Source organism: Euprymna scolopes, chromosome 13 (genome assembly GCF_053919585.1).
Source record: "Euprymna scolopes isolate OS-2025 chromosome 13, ASM5391958v1, whole genome shotgun sequence".
NCBI classification, from domain to species: Eukaryota; Metazoa; Mollusca; class Cephalopoda; order Sepiida; family Sepiolidae; genus Euprymna; species Euprymna scolopes.
The window spans coordinates 35,118,552-35,129,740 of NC_136494.1; the positions used below are offsets into that span (position 1 = coordinate 35,118,552).

The following is an 11,189-nucleotide window of genomic DNA, read 5'->3' on the forward strand; positions in this document are numbered from 1 at the left end:
TCAGTGTAGAACATATTTATTTCGCTCCCACCACGAGAATGTGACACTAGGGTCGGAAAGGTGAAGCACTCTGACTCTGCAAAAGATGCCTGAGAAACCCTTTTGTCATTCCCCCGTAGAGGCGCCTCAGGCGATTAATAATAAACTAACTCCATCTCAAAGAGAGAAGGCAGAGCATGAGAAGGTGGACTTTCTAGTGTTGCATACTGGTCTGCATAACATGGGTGTAATTATTTACGTGTATAATGTATGTACATATATATTTGTAAATGTTTCTGTTATCTCCTAGTGGGTATAATATATACATTCAGTTAATATTATTGTAATGTTCTTTTTCACTAACTGGTCGGTTGCAGAAGAATGATTACACATATAACAACTGTTCATTTACTATGTGGCAATGCATAACATATGCTAGGCACATACCGCTTTCCTCTCAGTAGCTCTGTAATTGAAGGTTTCTCCTGAAGAAAATACCAAATCAAAGTTATATTTTTAAATAACTTTATTCATGAGTCGTTATTTCCCATCGGAGCTGCGAGACATTGAAATTTTTACATTATTCTAAAGTCGCATTTCTTCCAGCTTCGAAAACATGGAGACGATATCTTTCGTCTCACTTGCCCGACTTTCCTGTTGGAATTTTATTCTTGTTTAATCCTTCTTTCTCTCTTTTTCCACTTCTTCTTTCTTACTCTTTCTATTTTTGATGTAATGATGATGATTGTTGTACTCGCTGATTCGTTTGGGAATTTCCTGCTTGTTTTTTGAAGATTGGAAATATTTCATCAGTTGGGGATTCGCTGTCCACTAGTGTGGGATGTGTGAACTTTGTCTCCATCAAACAAGACATAAAAATTGGAAATAGTCTTAAGTGAACTTTAAAATAGTTGGAAATCAAGAAAGTTTGGAGATAAGCTAACTAAATGAAGGTTCTGATTTATCTGGATGTCATGACTTGACTATAAACAAGTCGAAAAAGAATGACATGTCAGTAAAGGCATAAAAATCAGTAACATTCATGCATTGGAGGATAAAAGACAGAATATTTCTTCTAGGAATGAAGAAGCTGTTTTAATAGTTGTTATATTTGACGTTCATCTTCGTCGCCAACTGTTATGTTTGCAGGTTGAACCAAATAACGTATAAGACAATACAAATGAAGACTCAACAAACAAAGGTAGATCAATAAGAAGTGTATTAGGAAAAGTATATTTACAGTATATTTACATAATGGTTGTCAAGTAAGAGAGTCTTGGCTGGAGAACATATCTGCTCTCAGCTCGGCCTTCGGTGGCTTCTGGTTAACACACACTCAGACTAACTGAGTTTTGCTATTTATGTGTAATATTATCCACATATGTAAATGAGTGGATGCCACCACAACAATGGTCTAATATGAGGTTGAAATGCTGTGTGGCTAACTTTAGACAGATTACAAATGAAAAGTCGACTTCAGTGTGCACGATAAAGAAAGTAAAATCCGCTGGGCGAGGTGGTGGAAACTCAGCTGCTGAAGAGACAGAAACTACGGTAATGACCAAAAGAACTTTAATTGAACATTCATGGTTTTATCTTCATCATCTACAAGGAACTATCATGGATTTATTTACCTTAAGGCAAAAAAGATATATTGATGACGGTTAAGGTGAAGTAACTTCTGTTGACTTATTTCCGTCTACACATAAAAAGATAAAATATTGTCCATTGTAAAAAGTGCTTCTCTCTCTCTCTCTCTCTCTCTCTCTCTCTCTCTCTTTCTTCTATTCAGCACTCTCTCTAACATTCTTGTTTTAACATTCTTACATTAACATTCTATCATAATAATTTTATCCTAAATATAACTTTTGTCTTGATAAATATTTTCTAGACATCAAAACCGATCATAATAACAATCGTTTTGGTTATTTGGCATCCCCCAGGCAGTGCTCTGTATAACACCAGAACTGCACAAGACCAGCATTACATCACAATTAACAGGGAAATAGTCATTGCAGGAATGGGTTAAACTCTGTTGATTTGGTGTACGAAGGAAACAAATCTCCGACCAAGCTGCAAGTTTATTGTAGAAGAGTATAGAACTCGTCAGTTTAAATTAATAGCTTCGTCACAGAAAATTCATGGAGGAGCTAACATGTCAATTTGTTAATTTGTGTTCATGCAAATATTTTTCAAAGTAAATACTTAAAATTAAAATGTACAATATTTTAACTTTATTATTTTTCAAAATGAATATTCAAAATAAACATAGCTCATTTTTTTGGGGGGGAGGACTGGGAGTATACGCGCGTGCACTTTTATTTCTCACCTCTACATTAATTACACTTTATTATTTGTTCTGTATTGTGTTTGAACATATTTTCCCTTACATATACACACCTACATGTACGCGCACACACATGCACGCATATACACGGCCTCATACGCACACACACACACACACACACACACACGCTAACGTACACACATATACGCATGCATACGCGCACAAGTACGCACACATGCGAAACGTCACTTCCTTTAGAGTGAAAGCCAGACATGCGCAGTCAGAACACTGACCCCAGTCAACTTCCTCTTTTTGCATCTGGACCAGCATTCAACTTCCTCTTTTTGCATCTGGACCAGCATTCGACCTGCTTAGTCGACGAGCTGACCGCATGTTCTAATGTCACTTTTCCTGCTACTGTAATGTGGGGCAAGCACAAGCACATTTAATACGCTTTTCCTCTCCATGAACTGGATTGACTTACTCTCTCTATCTCCCCTTTGCTTTGCCCCATCGACACAGACATGTGCGCGACTTTCTACTGAGTTTAACCCTTTCTTTCTAAAGCCGGCTTGCCACTTCGCATTTCTCTATTCCTTCCACGTGCGTAGTCGTCAACGGCTGAATGAACACATGTATACGAAGACCATCATTTCTCTGTTTATTTTATTCCAGCATTTGAGTTCTGCGTTTTATTCATTCGATTCGTTTCATTATTTTTTCTTGTAGCGAGTTAGAGTATTTTATATCCTGGTCCGCAACATGAAATGGTGACCCCTTTATTTTAAAAATAAAATGAATGAGGGAACGAAACACGCGGTGTAAGCTAAACCCTTCCACACAAATTCACGGCACGCACGAAAAACAATTTTTCCCTAACAAAAAAAACAAAAACAAACTTGTCGACCACGAGGAGGAACAATTTCAAACCGCACACACGACATTGAAATATAAACATTTCAACACCAAAAAAAAACAAAAAAAAAACAAAAAACAAAACAAAATGGAACTACAACAGACGGACTCCAACGAAACCATGGCATCAAATATTCCACCCTTCAACCCGACAAATACAAAAATATGGTTCATCCAACTACAAGCCATATTTGACGCTAAACGGGTAACGTCACAACGAGCACGTTACTGTTATTTAGTGGAAAAACTGCCGTTGGAGGTGGTTGAGGAAGTCACGGATTTCCTCGAAAATGTACCGGAGGAAAGACCGTACGACACATTGAAGCAAGCAATCCTGCAACGAACCGGTGTTTCTAACGAAGCCATGCTTCGTAACTTGTTCACACAAGTGGAGTTAGGAAACCGTACGCCTTCTCAACTACTTCGCCACATGAAAGCCTTGCTGGGAGACGACAAAATGAAGAGTCTATGGTTGGGTAAATTACCCCCAACTACCAAACAAATCCTCGCCCCAATGTCGGAGGACACAGTAACAGAAAAGCTCGCCGACATAGCCGACAGAATTCACGAAAGTTCCTGGAGCCGACAAGTATATGCCCACCAACGGCAACCTGACTGAAACCGAGACGAGGAATTAGCAGAATTAAAGTCGGCGGTTGAGAAGCTTTCAAACACGTCAATATTCTCACAGAAACCACGACGACACGTGGCAAAATTACAGGCGAAGAAGTTCAAGCAGGAACCGATCCACGTCACGACATAGACAAGATGTGTGTTTCTACCACAGAAGATTCGGCGTCGACGCAAGAAGATGCACTAAACCCTGCGCGTTCAAAAAACCGGCACAGGGAAACGAACCTTCCAGTCAGTAATGATGACGACTGTAGCTGGAGCACACAGAAAAGGTTGTCTATTTTATATCCGAGATAAAATTCACGGATATAACTTTTTAATAGATACCGGAGCGGAAATCAGCGTCATACCGACACCGCATGGCCATCCAACAGGACCCATTTTTTCAATTTACAAGCCGCCAACGGTACAAAAATACCCACTTTTGGCGAAAAAACCTTAAATTTGAACCTTGGAATGAGGAGGAATTTTTTATGGAATTTCACCATAGCCAGCGTGACTACTCCAATTTTGGGGGCGGACTTTTTTAGCCCATTTCAACCTGTCTGTCGACATGACTCATCACACATTGACAGACAACGAAACGAAGATTTCAGTGAGAGGAACTACCTCGAAATTTTTAACCACCGGAATCAGCACTGCCTTACCTAAAGATTTACACGTCCGCCGGTTACTCCAAAAATTTCCTCAACTTTCCCAGCCGTTTAAAAACACGGACCTCATCAAACATAGCGCTAAGCACTATATTAAGACAACAGGACCGCCCGTCTATTCAACACCCAGACGTTTGAAACCGGATAAATACAAAGTGGCAAAATCCGAGTTTCAAAACCTACTACACATGGGAATAATACGGTCCTCGAAAAGTGCTTGTCATCACCACTCCACATGGTGCAGAAAGCTGACAACACCACATGGCGACCGTGCGGATATTTTAGACGTTTAAACGCAAAAACTGTTCCCGATAGATATCCTATTCCCCATATCCACGACTTCGCCAATGGACTCCAAGGCGCCACAGTTTTCTCCAAACTGGACCTCGTTAAGGCATATTTTCAAATTCCAGTCACGGAAGAAGACATTCATAAAACCGCACTGACCACACCATTTGGCCTTTACGAGTTCCTAAGGATGCCTTTCGGGTTGAGAAACGCCTGTCAAACTTTCCAGCATTTGATTGACAAAGTTTTCAGAGGTCTGCCGTTCATATTCGCTTATGTGGACGATGTTTTAATCGCCAGCAGAAACCTCGAAGAACACCGGCTACATCTGGAACAAACTTTTGAAAGACTGTCACATTTCGGTCTTAAACTAAACACCGATAAATGTGTTTTTGGCCACCAGGAAATTCAATTTCTCGGTCATTTAATTGACAAGGATGGAATCTCCCCTTTGCCTGACAAAGTAAGTGCTATTTCAAATTTCCCTCTACTGACATCTGTCAGACAAGTACGCCGTTTTGTAGGCATAATTAACTATTACCGACGTTTTTTGCCTAACTGTTCCACGTTACTCGCACCTTTAATGGACTTGTTAAAAAAACGAACCAAAAATCAAAAGTTAGTTTTGGAAGGACCTGCACTACAGGCCTTCGAACAATCGAAAACTGCTTTGGCAAACTTCACAAAACTCACTTATATCCAAGATAGCGATACAACGGAGCTTACGCTTACGATGGACGCATCGGAAATAGCAGTAGGAGCTGTCATCCACCAAATTTCTGACAACAAAATGACCCCTATTTCATTCTTCTCTGCCAAGTTAAACAAAGCGCAGACAAAATATAGCACTTTCTCGAGAGAGTTACTTGCAATTTACCTTGTTATTAAGCACTTTAAACATCTCCTCGAAGGCAGAAAATTTTCCATTTATAGGGATCATAAACCTCTAACATTTGCTCTACACACACATGTCGACAAATATGGTCCATGTGAAATTCGACACCTGGACTTTATAGCCCAATATTCTACCGATATACGGTACATAAAAGGACAAGAAAACGTTGTAGCTGACGCTTTATCTCGTGCAACAATTGCTTCTTTAAATTCCACTCCACTAAGTATGGAATTAATAGCACAAGAGCAATTAACCGATACCACGCTCCCAGCTATAATGGACAAAACTTCACTGAAGCTGAAAGAAATGCCGATACCATTCGGAACAACAACTTTCTGTTGCGATGTTTCATAAAAACACCCTCGCCCTTATATTTCACCCAGCCTCAGACGACAAGTTTTCCAGCATTTCTACAATTTGTCCCACCCAGGAAAACGTGCCACCGTGAAATTAATAGCGGAACGTTTAGTTTGGCCAAATATGAATACGGACATCTGTAGTTGGACCAAAACTTGCATTCCTTGCCAAAAAAACAAAGTTCACAGGCACACAAAATCACCTTCAGGAACTTTCAGTGTACCAGACGCTAGGTTTACTCATGTGCATATCGACTTGGTTGGACCCTTGCCCACTTCAAAAGGATATACACACATCCTTACTATAGTCGATAGATTCAGCAGATGGCCAACAGCAATACCAGTGAAAGACACATCAGCCACAACAATAGCCAGAGCGATTTTACAAGATTGGATAGCAATTTTCGGAGTGCCTTCCGTAATCACAAAAGACAGGGGCTCACAGTTCCAATCAACTCTTTTCACTGAATTCAACCATTTGTTGGGAACAAGGCACATTAAGACTACTGCCTATCATCCTTGCACAAACGGTATGGTGGAACGATTGCATAGACAATTAAAAGCATCTTTGGCTATGAACGAAAATAAATCAGACTGGTCAGACAATTTGGCACTCATTCTCTTAGCAATTCGTAACACTGTGAAGGAAGATTTGCAAAGCACACCTGCAGAATTAGTTTTTGGATCAACACTGATTTTACCAGGACAATTCTGCGTAAACAATACAGACATTTCCCCAACGACAACTTTTGTAACGGACTTAAAACACAAAATGTCAAAATTAAAATTTACTCCGACGAAAAAGCCAGACACGAACATTTTCATCCCAAGCGATATTTACACATGTAAATACGTTTTTATCAGGAACGACGCAGTAAAAAAACCACTATGTCCAAACTATTCCGGACCTTATTTAGTTCTCGACAGGAGTAAAAAGTATTTTACTATTTTAAAAAAAGAAAAAAAAGACACTATAGCAATAGACAGACTTAAACCTGCATTCATAGACGAACAATTACATGTTTCTCAGAAACACTAGAGGATGACCTCAAATCAGTAGTGGAATGGGGACAAAAATGGATGGTAACGTTCAATGCCACCAAGACAAAACTGGTTTCATTCAATAATTACAAGAAACCTTCTCTACCACCTATAGCAATGGCCAACAACTCTTTAGCTGAGAGTACGTCTTTCAAGCTCCTTGGCCTAACGTTCACAGGAAACATGAGCTGGAACAATTACATCGAGGGCATTGCCAGGGCCGCTGCGAGGAAGGTGGGCTCTCTCTACCGTGCTAGAAAACTTCTAACACCCGAAAGTATCCTGTACCTCTATAAGGCCACTATTCGCCCATGTATGGAGTATTGCTGTCATATTTGGGCCGGTGCATCGGCTACTAGTCTCTCGCTCCTTGACAGGGTTCAAAAGAGAGTCGCAAATCTGATAGGCCCTAAACTGGCATCAAAACTTCAGCCTCTGTCCCATCGTCGAAACGTTGCATCCCTCTGCCTGTTCTACAAGTATTATAATGGTGAATGCTCTGAAGAACTGCAAGCGCTTGTGCCCCCACGACGTGAACACCCTCGACAGACCCGACAAGCTACAAAATCCCACCCCCACACTGTAGAGATCCTTAGATGTAAAAGATCTTTCTACTCCAGTAGTTTCTTCCCCAGAACTGCTAGACTTTGGAATTCCATTCCAGGTCACTGCTTCCCCAACTGTACTGACATGCATAAGTTCAAGTGCAGCGTGAACCAACATCTCGCTGCCCTAATCCCTACATAGTACCCCAGTAGATGTTTCCCCTGATAGTAGCCCCCTACATTAAAGTGGCAATGTGCCTTGTTTGGGGTGAAAATGTAATAAAAAAAAAAAAAAAAAACAAAACTTCAATACAAGAACATACACATTCAGAAACGGACAAAGAAATTACAAAAAACAACAACAAAAACTGGTCGAAAAGTTCATTGGCCAAAACATTTCAAACAATATATAACTTATTGAAAAAAAAATACATAAAAAACAAAAACGAAATACGTTTCTCTTGTATATATATATATTTTTTCTTCCCAGGAGGGGGAGTCTTGTTCGAACATGTTTTCCCTTACATATACACACCGACACGTACGCGCACACACATGCACGCATATACACGGCCTCATACGCACACACACACACACACACACACACACACACACACACGCTAACGTACACACATATACGCATGCATACGCGCACAAGTACGCACACATGCGAAACGTCACTTCCTTTAGAGTGAAAGCCAGACATGCGCAGTCAGAACACTGACCCCAGTATAAAAGTCAACAAAACCTGTCAACTTCCTCTTTTTGCGTCTGGACCAGCATTCGACCTGCTTAGTCAACGAGCTGACCGCATGTTCTAATGTCACTTTTCTTGCTACTGTAATGTGGGGCAAGCGCAAGCACATTTAATACGCTTTTCCTCTCCATGAACTGGATTGACTTACTCTCTCTATCTCCCCTTCGCTTTGGCCCATCGACACAGACATGTGCGCGACTTTCTACTGAGTTTAACCCTTTCTTTCTACAGCCGGCTTGCCACTTCGCATTTCTCTATTCCTTCCACGTGCGTAGTCGTCAACGGCTGAATGAACATGTGTACATGAAGACCATCATTTCTCAACAGAAAATAAACGACATGTTTATTTTATTCCAGCATTTGAGTTCTGTGTTTTATTCATTCAATTCGTTTCATTATTTTTTCTTGTAGCGAGTTTAGGGTATTTATATCCTGGTCCGCAACAATTGATAAGCGACTAACGTCAAGTACCAAACGAATTTTAAAAACTCCTTGTTTCACAAAATAATTTGATGACGAAATTTAAGTCACAGAAATTAATTTTTTTTAGTCACAACTTATCAAGGCCCGGAAGCCACTCAGGGATAAGGGTTATTGCAAGTACAGTACGTTACTGTGGAGATTTAATGAAGTGTTTACTTAAGAGGGCGGTTCATTAGGAATTTGTTAACATTGGACTTGAAGACATCCAGGTTGTAGTCAGGTGGGAAGCAGGCAGACGGAACAGAGTTCCACAGGCGTGCAGTTCTAAGAAAGAAGCTTTGTTCATGGAATCTACGCTTTGATTTAGGCACAGACAAAGAGTGGGGAAAATTTTTCACATTTCATTTCTGTTTCTTCATAAACAAGTCAGTCATTTTTACTTCTACTAGTCGACTTCCTACGTTAGGGATGTGTGTGGTCTAAAATGTAATGAAATAAATAGATTATGTGGTGAAAGAAATAAAGTAGTTACACAAACAGGTACGCCTCTATCCTGTCGGATGGTAAAATGAAGGGGGGAAGGAGAAAGAAAAAATCTTCATTTGTAGAAGGCTCGATTATATACATGTAGCATTGATTTGTATAAGAGGACAGAAACTGTTATGAAAAGGACGAGATGAAAGCACAACGGCAGTTTTTGTTTTGAGAGAGAGAGATAGAACAGACGGTGGAAAGTTTCAGTTGAATCTAGTCGTGGGAAAGCAGGAGTTTGATCAAATATTTTTTCTTCATTTAATTTTCCTTTTCTCTTCCATTTCATATGGATACATTTTATTAAACGTTGGTTTTCCTTCTGGGCATATTTATATGGTAGAGGAAAGCCAGCAGTGTGGAGACGTCTTACTTTATCTAATACACATAATACTGTTGAAAGTAAGTACACTAACTCTTATCATGGACCCTTTTATGATTATCTCCCTTTTACGTTGTAATCCTATAATCCCTTTTCCTCTTCCTGTCCCCAAAATAAAATATACTTCTCTTTATACCCGTCACATGCTTATTCGTATCCTCCTTCAAATATTTGTTCCAGTTCCTTTTCTCTTTTCACTGAAATGCCCAGGAGAGATAATGGGAGCTGATGGAACAGACTTTTATTTGACGGAGATGAAACCAAATACGAAATTTGTGAGGCAAAATGTTTATGTCATTTCCGCACGCTCGGCCTAAAAAACGCCATTTTAGGTGTATACACTAATAGAAACGAAAGCGACACAGAGAGAAATGAAGATGCTTACACCGAACTTGTACAGTTTCTGGATGACAAAAGTTTATCCTTAATAATGAGAGAAGCTACAGATAATGAGAGAAAAGCTCTAAAAATATTACGCGAACACTACGCAAGCAAAGGAAAACCAAGGGTAATCTCCTTGTACACCCAACTCACGTCTCTCAAAAAGAAACGAGACGAAAGCGTCACAGAATACGTGATAAGAACTGAGAAAATTTTGACAGCTCTGAGAAATGCCGGGCAAACAGTTGACGATGCCTTAATTATCGCCATGATATTAAAAGGACTACCAAGCTGCTACGACCCTTTTTCGATTTATGTGACACACAGCAACAAAGAAATAACATTTCTGGAATTTAAAACAGAGCTCCATGGTTTCGACGAAACATTGAAACATAAAATCCAGTCGAACAGTGATGAAGTGATGAAATTGACATCATCTTTTTCAGAAAATATGATGGAGAGCCGTCACCACCATGACAAGCGTGAAATATTGTGCTACATATGCGGCGGAAAAAGACATTTATCGAAAGAATGTCCCAACAACAAACACAAACAGTGAAGCAGTGGTGTAGTTACTGTAAAAGTAACACCCATAAAAGGGAGTTCTGCCTTTATAAGCGAAAAGATACAATGAAAAAGGCAGGCGACACTGAAGAAAACTCCTTCACATTCAAAACAAAGAACTACTACTATACCTGGAACTTAATACCACATACGAACCTACTAGTCGACGCAAGGGCCACTTCGCATATTATAACAGATGCAAAGAAATTTAAGAATTTCGACCCAATATTCTGTTCTGAGAACCATTACATGGAGTTGGCAGACGGAACTAAAACCAGTGGCTTAGCCTTAAAAACAGGAGACGCTTAAGTCTGCCTTTTAGACATTAGCGGAAACTCCATTATGACTATCCTAAAAGGGGCACTACTTATACCTTCATATCCACAGGATATATTTTCTGTGAAAACTGCGACCCAAAACGGAGCGACAGTTATTTTCGAAGAAGATGGGAATATACTAAAACATAAAAATGGAACAAAATTCAAAATACAGGTGCGCAATAGACTATACTTCCTAAAAACTATGGATGAAGGAAATGCAGAAGACAGTTGTCATCAAT

General features: G+C 39.8%; 1 protein-coding gene across 1 annotated transcript; it reads left to right on the forward strand.

Annotated features, from left to right (window-relative positions):
• Positions 1–3,302: 3,302 nt before the first annotated feature.
• LOC145292392 (uncharacterized) lies at positions 3,303–3,800 on the forward strand. Its single transcript, XM_080138720.1, has one exon. The coding sequence runs from the start codon at positions 3,303–3,305 to the stop codon at positions 3,798–3,800; it is 498 nt and encodes a 165-aa protein (XP_079994846.1).
• The last annotated feature ends 7,389 nt before the right edge of the window (positions 3,801–11,189 follow it).